Source organism: Ascaphus truei, chromosome 1 (assembly GCF_040206685.1).
Source record: "Ascaphus truei isolate aAscTru1 chromosome 1, aAscTru1.hap1, whole genome shotgun sequence".
Taxonomy (NCBI): Eukaryota; Metazoa; Chordata; class Amphibia; order Anura; family Ascaphidae; genus Ascaphus; species Ascaphus truei.
The window spans coordinates 135,957,126-135,982,289 of NC_134483.1; the positions used below are offsets into that span (position 1 = coordinate 135,957,126).

Here is a 25,164-nt window from a genome sequence, read left to right on the forward strand (position 1 = left end):
GAAGATGCACTCTTCAAAAGAGTCGACAGCTTTCCCAAGATCACAGCTAAAGACTACTCAAAGTTACTAGAACTCGGGGACCTGCTACAGGAGCTGCAGTCTGCGAGAACAGACCATTCCTTGACAGGTCTCAACGTCCTAGACTCGGCTCGCGGAGTGAGACCCATCTTGGAGAAGCTACCTTACAACCTCCAAGAAAGATGGATTTCACAAGGCTCCAAATACAAAAGGGAGAAGCAAGTCGCCTTCCCCCCATTCTCATTCTTCTTGAGCTTCATCCGCGAAGCGGCAAGGACAAGGAACGATCCCAGCTTCATCTTGCGTGCGCAAAGCACACACAGTGCAAGCAGCCTGAGGAATGAGAGACCAGTGGCGAGATACGGTAACACTCAAACACCCATCTCGGTCCACAGGACGGACGTGTCCCCCAAAACCCAAACTACTCCCGATCAGTCGGTCGCTGGAGACGAGGAACCAAGGGACCCAAACAGGGAATGTCCCATACACAAGAAGCCACACCCACTTAACAGGTGCTTTGGGGTCAGGATGAAGTCCCTAGAGGAACACAAGAAGTTACTCTGAGAATTCGGAGTTTGCTTCAGGTGCTGCGGTTCCACGACTCACCTAGCCAGAGACTGTAAAGAAGACATCAAATGTGTAGTATGCAAAAGCGACAAGCACGTAACATCGCTACATCCAGAGGCGCTGACACTCCACCAACTCAACAACCCATCCTCCATAGCGGAGCATGGCAGGGAGGAAGGAGAAGGAGAGCAAACATCTGTCACTTCTCAGTGCACCGAGGTTTGCGGAAAAGGAAGTGAAAAAATATCCTGCTCCAAAATATGCCTTGTTGCAGTGCACATCCAGGGACAACCTGAGAAGGCTATCCGGATGTATGCAATCCTCGACGATCAAAGTAACAGATTATTGGCGAAGACGGAATTCTTCAACTTATTCAACTCACAAGACAATGCCTCACCCTACACCCTCAGAACCTGTGCAGGGTCAACTGAGACAACAGGGAGAAGAGCAAGCTGCTACGTCATACGTTCAGTGGATAACAGAGTGAAGATAGCTCTCCCCACCCTCATCGAGTGCAACTACATGGCTGCAAACAGGGACAAGATTCCCACACCAGACGTGGCACGTCATCACCCACACCTCAGAGGAATAGCAAACTACATCCTGCTGCTAGAACAAGGCACCAAGATCTTGCTGCTGCTCGGTAGGGACATCTGAAGGGTGCACAAAGTCCGTAAACAGCATAACGGACCCCACAACGCACCATTCGCCCAAAGACTTGACCTAGGATGGGTGATAGTGGGCAACATGTGCACCGACAAAGGGCACGGACCAGACTATGTTGACGCCCGCAGAACGGTGATAACAGAATATGGACACACATCCCTCTCTGAACCATGTCTTGGCCATGTCCAAGAGACAGTAGGGCCAAGCAAAGAGAAGAGACAAGGTCAACAAAAATATCCTCACATCAGGGGGATGTGACAATGGCCTAGGATGCTTAGTGGTTCAGACAACCAAGGATGACGAGTCAACTCCACTGAAGGAAGAAAGTAACCTCCCAAAGGTGACCGACAAAGGGATCGTCCAAAAGACAATAAACGATCGGACGGTCCTCCAGCGAATAATGGTACGGCTAAGACGTACAGCTGTTCCTCTCCACAGAATACCAAGTGGCAAATGCAGCCAGCTGCCACGGCTGGCATAGCCGCAAAAGATTGCGCCCTGCAGGTGAAGCCACAATGGCAAAAATACTGTCTTCTCACACGTCAAAAAAGAGATAGTCGCAGAGACATTTCACAAAGGGATTTACAAGGACAAAAGAGACTGTTCCTCTTCATGTCCAGGGAGAAAACAGCCTCCTGACGGCAGTTAACAAAAAGACACAAAGGCGTATCACCAAAATACATGGAGACGTTCTCGTGCAAGAGGAATGCACCGATGACTTAGGGTGCACAGCATTCCAGACAACAAGGGATGGTAATAAACAAGTACCGTCGATGGAAGATGGAGAATTCCGGAAGTTAATGGATAAGGAGCTCTTCAAGGACAGATCGGGCAGTTGGGTGACCCTGCTACCATTCCATTCACCAAGAAGACGCCTTCCAAACAACAAAGAACATGCCACCTCTAGGTTCACTTCGCTCCGCTGCGACCTACAAAGGAAACCGGAGACCAAACATAATTTTGTGGCCTTCATCCAGAAGACATTCCTTAGTGGCCACGCAAAGCCAGCACCTCCACTGAAGGAAGGTGAAGAATGCTGGTACCTCCAATCATCTGGGGTCTACCACTCTCAGGAACCCGATCAAATCCGGGTAGTGTTCAGCTCCAGCGCTCAGCACCAGGGAGTCTCCCTGAATGACGCCCTCTGCACTGGACCAGACTTGACAACCAGTCTTCCAGGAGTGTTGATCCGCTTCCGCAAGGAGCCAAAAGCCATCTTCTTCTCCCAAATGCCAGGTGATAGACCGACAAGCTAGGTGGGTATTCTGCTGGAGGCAGTGTGTCAGAGCACAGCCATAAATGATCAGGAAAGCAGCTTGTGGTTAAAAGATATTCTTTATTCAGACATCATGATGCAGTCAGGGAAAATGGAGGGAGCTCTTACGCGTTTCACGCCTCGTTGGCGCTTCGTCAGAGAGTGAAAAAGTAATGCTGGGACCCCCTTGATATAGTGCCTCTCATTGCGTTTCAAATTGATCACAGCCGCGGCTCGATTGGCCGGAAGTGATGATACCGGAAGTCAGGAACCGGATGTGACGCGACGGGCTCCATGCTGTGGATGGTTGTTTACAAGCTAGGCTTGTAGTCATGGAGATCGCAGCGTCATCACTCCGTAGCAATGGGGAAATCTTGTTTACAAACGGGACCCAGCATTATCACCCCACCATACAAAAAACATGCATAATCAAAGGTGGTGGTTTTTAAAAACAACATCTAAAGCATATAGACTATGCATAAACTGAAGGACTCTTTAGTAAACAGTTTGATATTATCCATAATGTATGGTTGCAATCGTATGTTTAAACGTTTTTAAGTGCCTGGTGACTTATGTAAATTGTTTATAATGACAAACTCTGAATCTTTCATTCAGGTTGTATAGGCTATATTGCAGTCATACATAATGGGTTGATATATCAATAAAAAATATATTGTGCCAATTCTTTGCATGAAAGTATACATTTGGAACAGTTGCACAGATTTACTCGAGGTGATTAGTGAAAAACTGATGGCTATATCTAAACAATGGATAAAGTATATGTTATACATCTAGTTATAATTACATTCTATTATTTTTGAAGATATAAAGGCATTATGAGAAGAACAATGTATACATACCATGATGTTTTAAGTAATCTTGTGATATGTTGTGAATATATACATTGTTTTTGATATGCATAACATTAAATGTAACAGGTTTGTTCTTCTTTCAATATAAAATAATTGGTTGTTGGAAAAATAATGAACATACATTTCACAAGAAGTGCTTGAGTTCCCAGTCAGTATTTATACCCCCGGGTGCCAAAGACCCGAGGGTATAAATCCAGAACATTTCTCTCTGGTTCAGTACAGTTTCCCTATTACCTCCTCTTATGTGTCTAGGAATATGTTCTAATGCACTGAATGAGAAAGTTTCACTGGAGCCCTTTGGACAATTTGAGAAGTGTTTAGACACTGGTAGGTTAGGATCTTCTTTTTTTATTGATCTTAAGTGCTCTGAAATTCTCACTTTTAGAGGTCTGATTGTCCTCCCAATATAGGTCATACCACAGGCACAATTGAGTTTGTATATAACATAATTAGTAGAACATGTCATAAATTGTTTTAGTTTGTATTTCTGACACGTGTATTTATTAGTAACTGAACTTAATGGTGTTGCATATCTACAGTATGCACATTTGCCACATTTGTGGAAGCCTTTTGGGAGTCTGTCTCGGGAGACCGACAAGCTACCACGACTGGCATACCTACAAGGGGATGCACTCTGCAGGTGAAACTACAGAGACAAAATGACTGTTCTTCCATAAGTAAGAAAAGAAACAGGACCAGAGACTTTTGCAAAAGACATTGAGGTGCACCCAGCTAACCTGGACCGGTGCATCCGCTTGGCATCCTTTGCCAAAGAACCTTGGCCAAGGGACTTTGAAACCAGTGATACCGGCCGGTTTCACATCGCTATGTGGACACGAACTATGCATTGTTATGTTTGTTGTACTGCACATATGTTCCACATATTCCAGGAATATAGTGGTATCACCAGATACCAGACGGGGAGTGTCCTGGAACCAGATTCCATATTCTCTGTCTCCCTTTGCAGCTCATGGGATTAATTTCTCCCTAGTTCAGCTTCCTGCTATTTTCCCTGTCCCAGCAGCTAGCTGGATGTGAAAAGGCAACATTATTGTTACATGTTGTTTACACAGCCTGTGTTGGTTGCCTGCATCTCATATTCTCCTAGCTGAGAGTGGGCTATTCCTACCCCCCTGTCCTTGCTGACAGTTAGAATAGTCTCACTTCCCTTCTAGTGTGACCCTTGCTCCTCACTTCCTTTTCATCCTGGACTCTGAGTAACTGCCTGCTATTTACCCCAGCAAGGCCTTTCTGTTTTACACTGCGTTATCCTTGATACACTGCACTTCAGACAGAGAAGCACTCTCTACCTACACTACATCTGCAAGTACCTTTCTTCCTGTGATTTCTCCTCAATAAAACTAAGAAAGACAAAATGACTTGTTGTGCTTTGAAAGAGGGAAGGCATGAGTTAAGCTTACTGGAACTATTCATACATCATTCGTGACCCTGGTTCCAGGAAAATTTGCATTTTTGGAAATTGCCTTTTGTCTGTGCAATCTGTAACGATAAGCCATAATCCTTTACTGAGGTGCCTGCTTATTATCAATCTCACGTTATTGTCCAGTGGAAAAATATGCAACCACAGAGGTATATCTGATAATCAATCAGCTGGTCCATCCTCATTTCATTTAGTACAACTATGGCAAAATATTATCATTTCTTAAAAACCATTAACATTTTTCAGGATTGAGTCAGAGAATTAGAACATTTGTACTGTACTGTAGTTTCCGAGATTCAAAGAGCCAAATTTACCAATTAAACCAATGGAATGTACAGTACTGTAATGGGATGTACAGTACTGTAATGGGATGTACAATTCTGTAAAGTGTCTTTCAGGGGCACAAGGTGTCTTATGGTGTAGCAACACTTAGTATTTGTACTATTTACCAATATGAAATAGGAGTGAGGAGAAATACAATGGGGTATACACTGGCGACACACTTTATTCGAGCTCGGCTAGTCCCACGAATTCGGGTATACCCGGGTGTATTGAGGTTTGTGACTGTTTTCTGCCCGAGTGCATTTAGGTATTTTCCAGGCAGGGATTGAAGCATTTTATTCCCGCTGGCTGCAATACTGCACAGTATATATATATATATATATACTGCATTACAATTCATGAATTTATGCCATCTGGTAGACATGTGAAGCATTGCAGCCTATTAAATCCTAATCATTATCATTTAACAGATCAGCCGCCCGTCAGCCAGGCATGAACCCAGGCTGGGAAGGCAAACGCAACGGGGCTTGTCAGAGGTGAGGAGCGGCGCATTCCAGGTATCTGCCAGGTACATACTGGGTATTTGCTCGAATAAAGTGTGTCGGTGCAGTAATTACTAAAGTCTGCAATACTGGTGCAAAACTCATGAAAAGTACAGCAACATATCAGAGAAAATAAACCCCTCTAAGGGGGTAATTCTATATAGTCTGAAATAGCAGTTCAGGCCATTTTCAGATGAACATCTCGATTGACATCCATGGTGATTTTGGGCTGAAAATTGCCACTTTGAACAATATTGAACAAGGCCTTTAAGTGCTTATTCAGAAAACTGTGATAGCTTTTCGTGCAGCAGCACAAGATCGGCACTATCACAGCTTATTGAATAAGCCCCTACTGTAAGTCTTTAAGTTACATTCTTTAAATGGAGCTAAACGTTTTACCAGACATAGTGAAGGGCCTACGTTTATAGTACGTGTTGTGATAGTAGGGGTATCTGGCATCACAAAATAAAGGTGAAGCCCAAATCGCTACCCATAAAACTGTGTAAACTGGCGGTCTCAGTAATATTTATTTCAGCCAAATGTATTTAATATCTGGGGATGTACAGGGAATATATAAATGTAACTTGTGTATGTAAGAAGGTATTTCAAGCACTTTAGTCCCTGTCAATGCAACCCCCCAGTCTAGAGAGCCAGCCATATAAAGTAAGTGATTTGTAATCAATGTATAAGTACTGCAATGTATTTGGGAGGGTCAGCAATGCAAAGTGTAAATTATATTATGTGACTATAAGTATCATTTCTATGGAAAGAGACTCAGCACAGTCCTGGGTTGATGCTTCTTTCCCTCAATGTGCTGCCGGTGGCTGGGAGAGGGGGGCAGGCACTGGTGCTGCCGGTGGCAGGGTTTGCTGTCTCCCCATTGTCCCACACCGCTCTGACGTCATCGTGTGCCTGAAGTTGTGACGCGCACTTCCGGTGCGCGTAGGCATCAGAGACCCGGCGTGTGACTGTGCAGGAGGCAGCCCAGCACCTGGAGAGATTCCAGGTGGCAAATAGAGGCCCAACAAAAAACGGGCAAGAGAACAGAGAGGCTTCCCCTACAGCTACAACAACAGAAACTGTTACGAGACTTTCTTGTAGGACTGTTGTATATATATATATATATATATATATATACTAGAAAATAGAAGAAAAAAGCGCCCAATCCTAGTGCATTACTGTGCAAAAAATGGTTTAATTCCCAATAAAAGGCTCATAAAATGAACTCACAAACATAAAAGATAAAAAAGCATTGTATGAGTAATACTCATGCTCCAAAGGATCTGTAAGCGCTGCTGCTCTGCTACTCTGCTCCATGACACCACTGCATCCAGTACAGCCCTCGTGTATCTCTGCCAGCAGGAACTCAAGTCATCAGGCTCCTCACAGTATTCTTTCCCCGGGAACACACCTCCAGATAGTTTAGGTTCCCACCGGGGACAATGTTTGCGGCGGAACGAACAGATGACGTCACGCGGTGCACGGAGATGGCAAGCAAGAGAATGTCAGGCAGAACTCATAAATCAACGCTGAAGGAATCCACAGCACACCTGACCCTACGCGTTTCAACAGCTAAACTGTTTTCATCAGGGGATGGACTATGGGTGTGCTAGACACATATATATACACCCACACATCCAATTAGCTATGCACAGACAGATTAAAAAATCAGGTGTAAACAATTAGCATAATGAGAATGAATCTGATACCCCCACATAAGAAAAACATATGCAGCTATAGATTTAAACCATAACAATCTTAATCTTACACAGAATAAGTTTAAAATATCTATATATAATAAATATCTGAAATTAACTGAGTGAACAGTGAAAAAAAACATTGTAATGTTAGCAATAATTAGCTTGAGGAGAATGGACTTGATAATAATACTAGATCTATAATCTATATAAAAATAAAAAGAAAATTATAAAAAAAAATATAAAATTAAAGGAAAAATGAATATAAATATAACCTAAAATAAACAAAATCAACAATTAATCCAAATAAAATAAAAAGTTAAAAAGAAGAAAATATATAGGTATACCAATATGAATCATAGAAATGTTAATACAATATAGAATAAACACAACATGTATTAGATATCTCTATTAGTTCATGAAAAATAATATATTCAATCAAATATGAAATGAACACAGAAAGAGGGGGAAACCTTAAATGTGCATGTATGTACTCCATGTGAGTGTAAGAATACACTCAGAGAACCATCGAGGAAAAAAACAATATATGTGTATATAATGAGACTGATTGTCTCATAAAATACCCCAAAGAAAGATAGATGAGCAGATAACACATGTACAGTATCCAAGATCAACAAGAATCTCTGACCTGACCAGACCGTGCAATACAGTCACTGACACCTCACTTCTCATAATGTAAATTGAAATAGTGATATGAATAACCTAAATCTGAATGTATAGTAATTATAATAAAATACGTGATGTATACTAATTTGTAATAATTTGTCATTACCACCCTGTGTAGGTATCAGAAAAGTGACCTATACTTTATACTATGTGAACAGTATATGTGAAGTGACATAAATAAAGACTACATAATATATTGTGTCTAGTGTTAATAAAAAATCACATCCCCATATGGAATGACACGAAGGGAACATGTCTAGCATGTTCAACCCAGACCTCCGTGCCCATCCCACATGGGGAACAAAGACCACTAGGCAAAGGCTGGAGTTGTGGTTTAATTATTTCTCCAAAGTGGAGAAATATTATTATATTATATTATTTTGTTTATTTTGTATATTTTGCCTTGTTAAAGGACAGGCTCAATAAAGCCAGGATTTCATTTCACCCTAATCGGCCTCCATTACATATATCTCTGCACACATCTCTTACAGAGACGCAGACCAATTAGTCACTGCATCATTTGCGGCAAGTGTGCAGAACTTGCACGAAACACCAGCTTGTCACACCTAAAAATGCTGCAACTAAGTGTAGCCATGTATCCTCTTGGCTACTAATTTGCCCTACCTAACACTTAAGCCCTGGTACCAGCGCAGGCAGTGTCAGGGTTAAATCTAAGAGGGTTTCCCTTGCAGGAACTGCAAACAGCCCTGCTGGGGCTTGCTGGAAATGGAGGCGCTGCACCCATGAAGAACTGGGAAGATCCATAAAGCCTGTCCTGTCTTCCCCTCTACCATCGGCGGACACTCAGCATTCCTGTAAGCCTCACGGGTACAGAACAACAAGAACACCAGGTAGTAGTGAAATCTCCCAGGGGAATACCTGTTACATAAGTTATAGATTTGATGTCATATTGTAATATATTTAGCGGATGAACATTAGTGTTCCTAATATATTAACTTACATTGTAGAGAACTTTCAAAACGTCACCGGTTTCTCCTTCCAGTGCACTGTTGCAGTGCTCACTCAGTGCGTTTGCAAAGCTGTTACAGCGGTGGATCTCCAGAATATAGATGAATGCTTTCAACTGGTTTAAGAGGCATTAAAGCAGCAGTCCAAACGATATATTTAAAAAAAATAAAACAGGATTGAAGCAGTGGGTCTCTGGAGCTGAAATGCGTTATTGTCAGCTCCAGGGACCCTGTGGTTCCCGAAATACTTACCTCTGTAGGGGATGCCGGTAGCATCTCTGGCTGGGCTAGTTTGGATTCTCGTACTGGCAGTTTAAGTGTCCAGTTTCAAGTGGGCCAATAGGAAGTCGTGGTGTCATCCAGTTTTGCTTCCTATTTGCTTGCATGACTAGGATATTTAAAGTCTATTGGGGTTAGGGGAGAAGGGAAAAGAACACCCACATCAGCCTAATAATGTAAAAGTCAATAGTAATTAGCTGTGGTGCAAATAGGGATAAATATATTAGTAAATAAACAAACAAAAGTTCCCTAATGAATGCACTCACGGAAGTGTTTGAATGTTGATTGAACAAATTAAAACCCTTTTAAATAATCAAAAAAGGTTTTGTACAGAGGGGTATGGTATTAATATCAATGACCAATCCCTTAGACCACATACATATTTGAGAGTATAGCATATATTGTAATGCTTATTGGACACCTCTTTCTTTTATGTATTATTTAATCGATATGCTCAGTCCCCTATTAATATTTACTCAATAGCATAGTTTTATTGGGAAATAGGTATTGGCTTATTATTGATGTCTTAAATTACACCAGATTTATGATGTTTATATTTATTTACTTAAACACAGAGAAGATTGATGCTATCTCCGTGCACAGAATCACTAAAATAGTGAGAAAAGCCATATTTGGACCATATAAGTTACATAAAACAAAGTATAACAAAGCATGTTAATTAGGGCATGCTTTAAAGAACATGCCACAACTTAACTTTTTAGTTGTGGGGCCATGTGCTTTTGAAGTAGCTGAAATTTCACTGGCATTCGCGATTTAATATGCATCTTACACCACTTTAATCCTGAGCAATTCAAGATATTTTTCTAGCATCATTACAACAAGTGATAGATATGATATTACCAACGTTCCGGAGATATTCGTACTTGATAACCCTCTAGTTATAGGCACACTCAAAAAGTGTATTTATGCCTTTGAGGAGCGGTTCAGTGTCCGCATCAAGTTACAGCCTCATACACACATCTAAGCCCTATTACTACGAATATTAGAATATATTAACCATCTGGTTCTCATTCAATATGTATCATATGAATATTAATGTTACACAATAAGTAAGTTTAGTTCCTTTGGTAACAACCATACAGATATTACAGTGTAGGATATTCAAACATTTACTATCTGAGCGTGAGCCGTTTGCTGATGTGCATTGATGTTAAAGCTGCTCTATTTCTATCTGAAATCACAAGCCCTTTATTCCCTGTACCCAATTTTCCAACTTTATCTGTCCATGAATGTCTGTGAAGTGACTGTATAACCCTGTTCTTTTATTGTAACCATGTATTTTTTATAGGACATACTTGAAAACAAGAGGTATCTCTCAATGTATTACTTCCTGGTAAAACATTTTTATAAATAAATAAAAAATTTGCATAGAGAGGCTCTATTTCCAACAATAACTGTCCAGATTCACTGCTGCTTAATATTACTTGAGTGATTACTTAATCTTAAATGCAATACAGTACATAAACAGTTCTCTTTGTCAGTATTTGTTTGTCCTCTGTTCCTTCTATATGAAAAGAATGTCTCTTAGACAGAGTGTATAATGACCAGTCGTAGGTGGTTCCTAAAATATTCATTTGATAAGTAGTTCATATTTAGCTTCTGTTTCTTTGTGACTGACACCACTTGAATAAGTCATCCGGCTGTTGCTTTGTTCTTCACCTGTATATACAGTAATGCAGTGGTATAGCGGTAAAAAATATGATATTCCTCTAACGGCACACTAAAACGTGTGTTCACGCCTTAAGGCGCCGTTCAAAAGACCGCACCCAGTTATAGCCTCACACAAATTTTCTTAATAAGCAATAGTTTGTATTTGTATCTCTTGGCTAAATGTCAGCTTTCACTTGTAGCAATATTCTCATGTCTGCTACATTCCGACCGTGTTGTGTTAAGTCAGCTGGGGGGTGTATTTAGCAGTCAGCATGTTTAGAATACTTGCGGATACAAATGTAGCTACGAACATGTAACAGTTTTTCAGATGCATGTGTTTGTAGCTATAGAAGTAATCGGCTTTTGCTTTCAGACGAGATGTGTGGGATTATCTCTAACCATGACGTCACCACGCCAAATCATCTGACGCACGTTTCGCGCTTGTCAGCACTTTCTCAAAGGTGAACCTCAGGCTGCGGTCCCAGTGACTGCCACAGCGCACGCCGAGGCGTGCGCAGTGCACACAAGCACCGGCCCCCCAGTCACTCAGGGTCGAGTACATGCGTCAGTGCACATTCAGCAGCCGCTCTGTACTGCAAGATTCCACACACACAAAAAAATTGTGTGTGGAACTTGCGACGGAGCCGTGGCCACGCCCCCACCGGCGGTTAAGCCAATGAGGGTGAACCAGCCATGTGAGATCATGGCCATGCCCCCTCCTGTCGCAACCTCTCCCTCCTAGGACCGCGTGTGCGGGTGCAGCGCTGTGCACGCTCTGCCCCCCCCGCCGGGCGCGCGCGCACTAGGACCGCAGCCTCACCTTTGGAAAAGCTCTGACAAGCGCGAAATGTGTGTCAGGTGATTTGGCGTTGTGACGTCATGGTGCGGAAGTACCTGGAGGCAGTGGACGAATGTGTTTGGCGTTAGATGTAATCCCACACATCTCGGCTGAAAGCAAAAGCCGATTCACTTCTATAGCTACAAACACATGCTCTGAAAAACTGTTACATGTAAGTAGCTACATTTGTATCCGCAAGTATTCTAAACATGCTGACTGCTAAATACACCCCCGAGCTGACTTAACACAACACGGTCGGAATGTAGCAGACATGAGAATATTGCTACAAGTGAAAGCTGACATTTAGCCAAGAGATACAAATACAAACTATTGCTTATTAAGAAAATTTGTGTGAGGCTATAACTGGGTGCGGTATTTTGAACGGCGCCTCAAGGCGTGAACAAACGTTTTAGTGTGCCGTTAAACAGAGGAATATCAGGCATTAGTACCTGAATACCTGATACAGGCATACACCTATTTTTTTACCGCTATACCACTGCATTATATACAGGTGAAGAACAAAGCAACAGCCGGATGACTTATACATGTGGTCTCAGTCACAAAGAAACAGAAGCTAAATATTAACTACTTATCAAATTAATCTTTTAGGAACCAACTACGACTGGTCATTATACACTCTGTCTAAGGCTGCGGCCACGCTGCCACTGACCGCGCTGACCGTGTGGTGCTTGCCAAGGTTACTTCTCGCAATTTAAATTTTGACGTCCCCGCTCATGCACGGGCACATATGCTCTCCCAAGGTTGGTGCTTGGGGAGACACCCCGTTTGAGTTTTGAGCGCAGAGAAAGGTCACATGACCCTGCTCTGACCAATGGGAAGAGAGAGGACGTGTTTTAATGTGCTGTCACTTTCAAAGCTAACATAACATAGAATTTAGCAGAGGGGGAGCGGAGAGAAGTGGAAGGGGGGGAGCGGAGAGAAGTGGAAGAGTAGGGAGGGGAGAGCGAAGAGAAGTAAGTGGAATGGGGGAAGTTTTAGCAGTTTGCTGGTCTTGAGCATTCAGGTGTGTGTGACACAATGTCAAGGAGGAAAGACATCAGCAATGATCTTAGAGAAGCAATTGTTGCTGCCCATCAATCTGCGAAGGGTTATAAGACCATTTCCAAACAATTTAAAGTCCATCATTCTACAGTGAGAAAGATTATTCAAAAGTGGAAAACATTCAAGACAGTTGCCAATCTTCCCAGGAGTGGACGTCCCAGCAAATTCACCCCAAGGCCAGACCGTGCAATGCTCAGAGAAATTGCAAAATACCCAAGAGTTACATCTCAGACTCTACAGGCCTCAGTTAGCATGTTAAATGTTAAAGTTCATGACAGTACAATTAGAAAAAGACTGAACAAGTATGGTTTGTTTGGAAGGGTTGCCAGGAGAAAGCCTATTCTCTCTAAAAAGAACATGGCAGCACGGCTTAGGTTTGCAAAGTTGCATCTGAACAAACCACAAGACTTCTGAAACAATGTCCTTTGAACAGACGAGACCAAAGTGGAGATGTTTGGCCATAATGGACAGCGCCACGTTTGGCAAAAACCAAACACAGCATATAAGCACAAACACCTCATACCAACTGTCAAGCACGGTGGTGGAGGGGTGATGATTTGGGTTTGTTTTGCAGCCACGGGACCTGGGAACATTGCAGTCATTGAGTCGACCATGAACTCCACTGTATACCACAGTATTCTAGAGTCAAATGTGAGGCTATCTGTCCGACAGTTAAAGCTTGGCCAAAATTGGGTCATGCAACTGGACAATGATCCCAAGCACACCAGCAAATCTACAACATAATGGCTGAAAAAGAAAAGAATCAAGGTGTTGCAATGGCCCAGTCAAAGTCCAGACATCAACCCGATTGAAATGCTGTGGCTGGACCTTAAGAGAGCTGTGCCTAAACAAATGCCCACAAACCTCAATGAACTGAAGCAATGTTGTAAAGAAGAGTGGGCCAAAATTCCTCCACAACGTTGTGAGAGACTGATAAAGTCATACAGAAAACGATTACTTCAAGTTATTGCTCCTGAAGGTGGTTCTACAAGCTATTGAATCATAAGGTATACTTACTCTTTCACATACTGTATGGCTTCTCTATTTTGGCTTTATTTTTGTTAACTAAATCATGACACAGTGTAATATGTCATGTGTTGTTGTTCATCTGAGGTTGTATTTACCTAATTTTAAGACCTGCTAAGGAACAGATGATTGTTATTATGTCCTGATATGTACAACCACAGAATTCAAAGAGGGTGTACTTTCTTTTTCACACAACTGTATATATTACAATTTTTAAAAACAGAATTAGGTATCAAGTATCTGAATTGATAATATGTATTATGTTACAATTTAGAAGTTCTTATAGGGCATTTTTGTCCTTTATACTGTTTTTGAACGAAAGATGACATTAAGATTTTATGCATGCTCCTGTCCATACATCAGATTCCAATATGGAGTATTCTGCATTATTAATATTTGTTCCTTTATAGAGCATTTATATAGGCTTTGTATTTCCTCTTATATATTATTTGAGGAATGATTTAAATTTATATATCACATCTTGGAAACCCAATAATTAAAAGGATATATTCAACATCATTATCAGCTTATATGTCATATGACAGGCACTTGCATTAATTTTACACTTTTGCATGTTTTTACATTTTTTTTAAATCTTTTTTTCCAATGTTTGCTCATTTGTTCGTTTTGTAAACCTGATTAAAGTTTATTGTGTTTAATTATGTTATTACATGATCCATTCAGCCAATGATGATGGACGTCGCGTCAGCGCGACTCAGGGTTGAGTCACGCTTGCTGATGATGTCACTCATCACTAAAATGGTTAGAATCGGTATGTATATAAACTTGTGTGATCTATATTGTATCTTACACCTTGATAAAGTGCTTAGGCACGAAACGCGTGAGTTCATTTCATCCCGTTTTCCCATCTTGTTTGTGCTTGCAATAAATTGATCTTTATAATAGAGTTGCCCTGGATTTTGCATCATTTATTATTTTGTATTATCTTTTGCTGTGCTCTGCATCTCTCTACAGCTTCTGGATTCTTTCAACTACAGACTGCATGCCTTGGATGCCTTGGAATGATCTGACAAGCTGACAGGTAATGGATTGAATCTTCTGCATTACCGTGCTACTACATGAACTTTATATTGCTACACTAGATTGGGAAGAAATGATTGTGTCCCATTTTGTGGATTGTCAAGTGGACACCACTGGACACAGACCCATCTTTGTGCTATATTTTATATATATATATATATATATATATATATATATATATATATATATATATATATATATATATATATATATATATATATATACAGTGCTTGACAAATCGCCCACAAATCTACTCGCCGAACCAAAAAATCTACTCGCCACCTAGTCCCGCCCCAACCCCGCCTCTAGTCCTGCCCCTAGTCCCGCCCCCAACCCCGCCTCTAATCCCGCCCGCAGCCCCGCATTTAAAAAAAACATAAATGAAATAAATTGAATAAATTCCTAGTAAGAACATTCGTTTTTGACATAAGTTTATTTATTGTATTACATTATACTACAATTAGTCCTTGGTGTGTGTGTCTGTATGTGTGTATGTGTGTATGTGTGTGTGCGTGCGTGCGTGTGTGTAAAAATGTAAAATCAAGAAAAAAAGCCAGATGTGAATGACTAGTTCCCTGCACTCCTTAACCAGTGTCTGGACGCCCCCGCTTCACAATATTTAAAGCAGCAATCCCGCCTGGAATCTTACCTGATCCGCAGTCCATCAATGTCCAGGTACCCTCATTCCCGCAATGTTATACATTGAAGTGGATGTGTTCCCTACCTGTCTTCTGGGTTATGGGGTATTCCGATGTCTCCTATGTGAAGCTTGAGTCAGATCTGGAAGAAAGCAGTATAGGTTATTTCGGTGTAGTATAGGGCAGTTAAGATATACAGGGTAAATAAGATATCCAGATCCAGATTGTGAGACGGAGAGAGAGGGTGAGAGAGACGGAGAGAGAGGGTGAGAGAGACGGAGAGAAAGGGTGAGATGGAGAGAGAGGGTGAGAGAGACGGAGAGAGAGGGCGAGAGAGACGGAGGGAGGGCGAGAGAGACAGAGGGAGGGCGAGAGAGAGGGTGAGAGAGAGAGAGGGTGACTGTGGGGGGATGGGGTGACTGGGTGGGGTGATTGGGGGTGTGGGGTGACTGGGTGGGGTGATTGGGGGTGTGGGGTGACTGGGTGGGGTGATTGGGGGTGTGGGGTGACTGGGTGGGGTGATTGGGGGTGTGGGGTGACTGGGTGGGGTGATGGGGGTGTGGGGTGACTGGGTGGGGTGATTGGGGGTGTGGGGTGACTGGGTGGGGTGACTGGGTGGGGTGATTGGGGGTGTGGGGTGACTGGGTGGGGTGATGGGGGTGTGGGGTGACTGGTGGGGTGATTTGGGGGGTGCGTGACTGGGTGGGGTGACTGGGTGGGGTGATTGGGGGTGTGGGGTGACTGGGTGGGGTGATTGGGGGTGTGGGGTGACTGGGGGGGTGGGGTGATGGGGTGTCTGACTGGGTGGGGATTACTGACTATGACTGACTATGACTGACTGGATGGGGGGGTGACTGACTGGGTGGGGGGGGGTGACTGACTGGGTGGGGGGGGGGGGTGACTGACTGGGTGGGGGGGGTGACTGACTGGGTGGGGGGGGGGGGTGACTGACTGGGTGGGGGGGGTACCTCTGGTGTCCTACACATTCTCTCTCTCTCTCATACACACACACACACTCTCTCTCTCTCTCTCTCTCTCTCTCTCTCTCTCTCTCTCTCTCTCTCTCTCTCATATACCCCTCTCTCTCTCTCCCATACCTCTCTCTCTCTCCCATACACACACACACAATGTGACAGAGAAACACCCCGCTACTACCTCCCGCCCTGCGTGGGCAGCAGGAGCACCGGAGGGAGGGGGGAGAGACACCCGAGCCGCGCGGGCAGCGGAGGGAGGGGGGGGAGAGACACACGAGCCATCCGGGCACCGGAGGGAGGGGGGGAGAGACACACGAGCCGCGCAGGCACCGGGGGGAGGGGGGGAGTGACACACAAGCCGCGCGGGCACCGGAGGGTGGGGGGGAGTGACACACAAGCCGCGCGGGCACCGGAGGGAGGGGGGGGAGAGCCGCACGAGCCGCGCAGGCACCGGAGGGAGGGGGGAGAGACACCCGAGCTGCGTGGGCAGCGGAGGGAGGGGGGGGAGACACACAAGCCGCGCGGGCACCGGAGGGAGGGGGGGGAGAGCCGCACAAGCCGCGCTAGCACCGGAGGGAGGGGGGAGTGACACACAAGCCGCGCGGGCACCGGAGGGAGGGGGGAGTGACACACAAGCCGCGCGGGCACCGGAGGGAGGGGGGGAGTGACACACAAGCCGCGCGGGCACCGGAGGGAGGGGGGAGTGACACACAAGCCGCGCGGGCACCGGAGGGAGGGGGGGAGTGACACACAAGCCGCGCGGGCACCGGAGGGAGGGGGGGAGTGACACACAAGCCGCGCAGGCACCGGAGGGAGGGGGGGAGTGACACACAAGCCGCACGGGCACCGGAGGGAGGGGGGGAGTGACACACAAGCCGCACGGGCACCGGAGGGAGGGGGGGGAGAGCCGCACAAGCCGCGCTAGCACCGGAGGGAGGGGGGAGTGACACAAGCCGCGTGGGCAAGCGGGAGCACCGGAGGGAGGGGGGTGAAGCACCCGACCCACGCGGGCAGCGGGAGCGCCGGAGGAAGGGGGGAGAAACACCAGTACAGTACAGTATATATAAATATTTATTACAGTGCATTAAATTCCCCCCCACCTCAAGCACTGACCACATCCTCTCCATGACCGGATCAGTGCAGGTCTTGTAAGCAGGAGGTGACACAATTATACAGGAGGATATATAGGAAGAGGAGGAGGAGCAGCAGCAGACACACTCGCGCGCACCCCCAACCCCCCCCCCCCATTACTTACCCGTGCAGAGAAGGAAGTCCTGGCAACTCCAAGCCGCGTCACAGCCAGAGGGATTTTTTTTTTTTTTCGAGCAGGGGATTTTGTTTTTGCAGAGCAGGAGAAAAGCTACTGGCCACGAGCCAATATCCGATCGCAGCTGGCGAGTTGGCGACCGGGTTTGTCGAGCACTGTATGTGTATATATATATATATATATTATATTGGACATTCAAAAAGCATCCGGATACTTAAGAAATTATATATGGACGGAATAAAAAGAAGAATTTCCTTCTATAGAGCCCCATGTGATTTTTTGAGCACCATTTCCTATACTAAATAACAAGTCTGCTCTCCAGTCTGCTGCCCTGCAGTTCCAGGCGTCGCCCACGGTATGTGCACTTTCATTGGATTGCTGCAATTTGTTTTTGAGCCAAGCGGCGCCAGCGGCTTTTGGTATAATCACGACCTAAACCTCCTAAAAGAGTTGGACGAAGCCAACACATTTTGTTCTGCATATATTATATAACTAATTAATGTGATTGCTCTTATTTATTACATCACTATAGCACCCTTATACAGGGTGCTGTACATTAGTTAGTAAAACAAAGGTGTAGTTACATATAGATTTGATTATAGTCATTGTTAAGATGTCATTGTGGTAGTAGGTTGGGGTGGGGACAGCATGCGCAATTGACGCTTGCCTCCCACGCTTTTGCGACCGGTGCTTGGCAGCCGCTCGTTCACATATGTGATTGGCGCTTGCCGGCCATACATGTGTGGTCGGCAAGCGCCAATCGCGTATACGCAGCCGGCAACGTGACGTCACACAACATCACGTTACCAAGGCATAGGGACGGCGCGGTGTGCTGGAGGAGAGAGGCACCAGGTACGTACCTAAGGGCATCATTTTTTTAAATCCGACCATGCCTATCAGAGCTTCAAATTGCAAAGCCAGTATAACCAGCCTCACACTGATGAGACCCAAAAGGTTGAAATAGCTGTCTGTGAGTAGGTTTACTGGCTATGCACTTCTTTAACCCAGGCTGTGCTGAAATTCTGTGTAATACTGCAGGCATACATTTATATGGGGGCCGTGTTAAAATGGATTTGCAGCCAAAGATGACACTGTAATCATTTGCCTATCATTTCCCAGAATCCCTTGCTGCAGTGGAAACATTGTATTCTAGGAGAGAATGGGGAAAAGCAGAGATGCAGACCTGTCTGAGACGTGTGAATGGCTCACAAGTGATACTTTTATTTGCTGTATTTATTATGTAATACAATCTTTAACAGCAATTAGGAATTCCCTTCCCCTTCCATCAGTAATCATTATTTTTCAGTTGTGTGAAAAAAAAAATAGAATTTAGGCTCCTTAAAATCATCGCATTTCCAGCATGGGAGCTTACCCAGCAACAACTAAACATTGATTACATTATACTCCCTGACAGTGCGAATCAGCCGTCCAAGCTCATCAAGCTACCCATCAGCACCACGTGCAAAGGGCGGGGCTTAGGTACCGCTGCGCATTCTCATTGGCTGTGCGGAGCAACATTTCATTAGTCCCGCCCACATCCCCCGACATGACCTTCCTTGCGACCGTTAGCCACGCCCCCTCTTTCTAGCCCGTGAGTCCCCGGCCCGCTGCAACTTCTCCAGAGCGACTTTCTAGCCAAGCAACGCGGGCCACGCCCTTTCCTCTCATGACTCCGCCCGTAATCTCTTATTACGCGCTCTTCCTGCCTCTTGGCTTTGTAGCAGTCTCTCCTCGCTATGGCCACGCCGCCTCCTCTAGGTTCCGCCCCGCCTTCCCTAGTCCGTGTCTCTGACTCCCCTCTCCAGACCCCGCCCCCTCCGCTTCCAGACCCGCCCCCTCCTTTCCAGACCCCTGTCTTCTCACCAAACCCCGCCCCCTCATCCCCAGAACCCGCCCCCTCCTCCCCAGAACCAGCCCCCTCCTCCCCAGACCCAGCCCCCCTGCCCTGGCCTGCCCCGATGCCCTGTTCTCTTCGTCAGTCACTCCTCGCCTGCTTGTGCTGCCACACGAAGCTCCTGGCACTGCCCCCCTCCCCGCCATTGAACATGGTCCGACACATCGGTAATCTGGTAAGAGGGAGGGGCAATGCACAGACACTTCCACTAATTCTATACTCACTGCATGGGGGCACGAATGTTATTATTAGTAGAAGTAGTGTTATTATGTATCACAATGTGTTTGATATATTACCATGGTTTAAGGTGGATGAATGAGTTTGAAAATAAGTGTGTATATCTCTATATTTCTCTATCCTTGGGATCACAAACACAGCTGTGAGCGGTGTCTGCAGTATTGCACGTTTCCTAGCTCTCATTCCCAGCACGGGACCGCCAGAGAGTGTGGGTGAGGCAGGTGCCCACATACCGTTGTTGCAAGGTGCTGCCCCTGCATGCTGTAGGCAGGAGGATACAGGGAGCAGGATGCATCGGGCTCAGAGCTGCTGGCCCCCGGGGGGCTCGCACAGCGCCCCGTCTTTCCCACGTCCCGTCTCCGCTGTCACTGCCAGTGACTTGAAGCCTCATTAGCCAACTTCTCATCATACTGCAGGTTACCTTCACTTGGCAAAGTCACTGTTCTGGATCCCTTGGGTGGCCTGCATAGAAACATAAAAACTGACCTCCGGTATTTATAAATCATACACTTTTAGTGAAATAAAAATATCAAGTAAGGAGCCTAGCACTTAAAATCACCACCACCTTTTCCTGTTTTTTTTTTAATTTTTTTTAAATGTTCATCTTTTTCAGATATGTCGGTAAAAGGCATATTTATTTTAAAGTGGCAATCCAAGCAATATCCATGAACTCTTAATGCCATTTTTAATGCGTTTTAATGTATTGAGCATCCTTTGATTTGAATAGCAGGTTTTAACTGTAACAATAGATTATGTTACCTTAGTAATATACATTGTAGCTGCTGAGTCACACTAACTGAAGGATTGATTGAAACTTAAAGCTGCAGTTCAGTCTTTTTTTTTTAATTTATTTTTTTACTTCAATAGTTTCATGTGTGCAATCTCTAATTACCTAAAGAACTGTATAGCTGCAGATCAATTCGTTCTCCATGTATTGATTGGCGAAATTTGGTGACATAATTAGTGAAGGGATCTGTTTTTTTTCTGCTTCTGTCTGTCAGTGGAAGCTCATGATTTTTCATGAGTCTCCCAGTGACTTGTGCTCACTCCCGATCTGCCGCTGTGTGGTCTGCCCCGATCCCTGTGCCTGCCTCCCTCCCGTGCGGGAGATGCAGGGTGGTTTGCGCTGCCCCCGGAGGGGGGGAGGGGGGAGCGGGTGATGTGTCCCCCTTCTGCCCCAATCCCTGTGGCTGCCTCCCTGCCCGTGCGGGAGATGGAGGGGGGTTGCGCTGCCCCCGGAGGGGGGGGGGAAGGGGGGAGCGGGTGATGTGTCCCCCTTCTGCCCCGCTCCCTGTGGCTGCCTCCCTGCCCGTGCGGGAGATGGAGGGTTGCGCTGCCCCCGGAGGAGGGGGGGGGGGGGTATTGCAGTAAGGTGGTGGTACAATGGATAAAGCAAGAAAAGTTTTTACTTAAAAACAGTGCATCTTGGAATGTTACCTGTGACTAAAACCTATCCCTCCCCCCTTTACAGTATGTGATTTATGACTTAAGGTGTTAAATGGTCCCTGAATGTTAGTGATGGATGTGTGTGTATGTAAATATAAATTTATAAAGGGCCCACAGTGTGTACAGCGCTTTACAATAGGTGGGAGTGTATACACTGTGGACACTTTATACGTACACATACACGTATGTGTATGTATATATATATATATATATATATATATATATATATATATATATATATATGTGTAGAGGTATCAGTACCGTGTTAGCCGAGCTTCAATAATCAAAAAATAAATAGATGATACCGTTCTGTGGCTAACGAAATGCTTTTATTTGTGCGAGCTTTCGAGATACACTGATCTCTTCTTCCGGCGATGTTACAATGAATGAAGCAAGGATTACTTAAAAACAGTGTCTCTTGGAATGTTATCTGTGCTGGTCCTTACCCCGGTGTGGATGAGATTTATGGCTGGAGGTGTCAAAGGGTAACTGAAAGCAAGTGAAGAAAGAGTGTGTATGTGTATCAGTGTGAATAAAAATGAATGGAGAGCCCACAGTATAAACTGTGCTCTACACAAGGTGTGTGTGGAGTGAGAGGGGATATATATATATATACACACACACACACCACTATATACACACACACATACACATCACTATATATATATACACACACACACACCACTATATACACACACACACATCACTATATATATATACACACACACACACCACTATATATATATATATATACACACACACCACTATATACACACACATCACTATATATATATATATATATATATATATATATATATATATATATATATATATATATATATATATACATACATACACACACACCCCTATATACACACACACCACTATATATATATATATATATATATATATACAGTGGTCGACAAATCACCAAAAAATCTACTCGCAACACAAAAAAATCTACTCGCCACCTAGTAACAAACGTTTGCTGCTTGGGCCAATAGGAGCTCGCCACGATGTTAAATCCACTCGCCCGGGGCGAGCAAATGTATAGGTTTGTCGAACACTGTATATATATATATATATATATATATATATATACATATATATACATATATACATATATACACACACACATCACTATACATATATATACACTCACACATCACTATATACAGGCACATCACTATATACAGGCACATCACTATATACAGGCACATCACTATATACAGGCACATCACTATATACAGGCACATCACTATATACAGGCACATCACACACACACACACACACACACACACACACACACACACACACACACACACACACACACCGACACACACAGACACACACAGACACACACAGACACACACAGACACACACAGACACACACCGACACACACCGACACACACAGACACATCACACACAGACACACCACACACAGACACACCACACACAGACACACCACACACAGACACACCACCCACACACCACACACCGTACTGAACGGGGGTGGAGGGATAGGCTTCAGTCACAGATACATTCCAGGATGCACTGTTTTTATGTAAAACCATTTCTTGCTTTATCTATTGTAACACCGCCGGAAGAAGAGATCAATATATCTCGAAAGCTCGCACAAATAAAAGCATTTAGTTAGCCACAGAAAGGTATCGTACATTCGTTTTTGATTATGAAGCTCGACTGACACGGTCTCTCTCTATATCTAATATTATTATTTTTTCACGTGTTGCTTGTATTGCTTATTTAATACTTTTTCAGGTCATTTGCAGCTTAGTTTCCTTGTGCATATATTTCTACACACCGATTTTGCATTTATTCCCCCCTAATAACCTGTATACAATATTTTCGACTTTCCCTTCATAAATGTTATTTGGGTGTAATGTAATCTAATTTGAGAATATTTGTGTGCATTTCTTTTTTTCCTCTGGGTATTTTTTGTTGTAGGTGTACGTCAAACAGTGCAGGGCGGTGTCCTAGGATAGATGCAGAAACTGCATCTGTGAAGTCAGTTTGTAAAGCATTGTACTGTAGTGTATTTGCATGCTACTCCAGCACTTAATTGAAATCAAGGTTTGGATAAAGGTTGCAAGCCCTTTATTTGATTGACTATCCCAGCTCTGTTGTCCTTTTGATTTGTAAGGAAATGCCTTAAAGTCCGTAATCGCTATGTGTGGACTAGTATTTCCATATATGGAATATTTTTGGCCATGGGGATGTGAAACCAGGACTAATACACGAGTATGTTGTGTGTATCTATAACTATATTTATTAATATATTGCATATCTATAACTATATTTATTAATATATTGCAACACACCACAGAACGGTCACCATTATTTATTTATTTATTTTTACATTTTGTTTGGTTATTCTCGTGTTATCGTTGTAGTCACTGGAAGAGGTCAAATCTGACTGTGTGAAAGCTTTACATGTGTTTGTTTTTCGAAGGGGGCCATTTTCCATTGACAAATCTATTATATTTTAGATTTCCTACAAATATAATGTTTTTATTTGACAGTAGCGTACTAATGGCAGTTGACATGTATGGGGTTATAGTTAGTTGGTTGATTATTATTTTTTAATACTTTGTATTTTACACATTTTTCTCAAATGGTGTTAAAGAAATAGGTATGGGGTCCGGTTAGGGGGTAGGAACCTTGGTGCAATTAACACATTATAATCAATTCATCCAGTTAGGCCAGGGCCATGGTCAAAAAAAACGTTCTGAGCCGCGCTGAGGGGAAACATTATCCCTATTAGCACGGCTTTAGACGGCGCTTCCGCAGGCGTGCCTAGGCATGTGGAATTGCAGCCGACAGACACATTTAAGTTTTCCCGCTGAGGGAAGCGCAGGGCCGGTCACGTGACTGCCAAAAGCCAATGTCGGTGCAGTGACGTCGGCGCGTAGCCCCTCCTCCCATCCGCCTCACAAGTGCACACGTGATGGTTAGAGCCTTCCCCTTAGCATGACATTGTTCATTCTATTTGTGATTGTCTCCATTAGTGTTACTAATGGCTTGCTATGGAACACATGGTAGCTGTAAGAATCGGAGATTAATAAAATAGATGCCAGACCTGTTGGTGGATATGAACTTTGAGGACCTCCTGAGTTTGTATCGACCAACAGGTCTGACATCTATTTTGGCAAGTAACTAACTATTCTCATCCCCCAAATTGTAGGCATTTTAGATCACCTATGCAACTCTAGGCTGAGTCCACGGTGGTCATGACAGCATTTGCTACGGCGTGTGTGCCCCACAGCACAGCCCTCTATGGGGCAGGCCCCAGTGGCTGTGTGCGCCCAAAGTGCTGACGCGTACGCTGGCAGGGAAGACAAGAATTTTGTCGTCACGTGGCTGCTCGAAGCCAATGGCGGGGCAGATATGCCCCCTCGCTCTCCCTAGATCTCCCCTACAGACCGCCAATCGTGGCTGTAGTCTCTGCGTGCTGCCATGCCGCCAGGCGTACGTGCAGCAGGGAGGACTTGGGCTGTAGCCTTATAGGTAGATCAATCATTAACAGTACCTGCCTATGAAAGTACCTACATAATACTATCTCGTGGTTTTAGCTTTCACCAATCTTTAGGTTACCCTACATACCCCTATAATTTTCTATTGTTTGTATAAATAAAGTTTACTTTGTATTACTCATTAGATTTCTAATTTCTACCTGTTCAGGGTAACTACTCCTACCCATCTTTACCGAACACTGAGTGCTAGTCATCTCATAAACTCTACTATAGAGGCATCTAGTGAGTGCATGTAACTGGGTTT

The 25,164-nt window shown here is 44.2% G+C and overlaps 1 protein-coding gene across 1 annotated transcript in view; it reads left to right on the forward strand.

The window, feature by feature from the left end:
• Positions 1-19,702: 19,702 nt before the first annotated feature.
• Positions 19,703-25,164, forward strand: part of LOC142492551 (thioredoxin-like) — a 71,217-nt gene continuing 65,755 nt past the window's right edge. Inside the window, exon 1 of the mRNA XM_075595254.1 lies at positions 19,703-19,860. Within this exon, the coding sequence (XP_075451369.1) occupies positions 19,750-19,860 (111 nt within the window). The 5' untranslated portion in view covers positions 19,703-19,749. The remainder of the gene's footprint in view (positions 19,861-25,164) is intronic.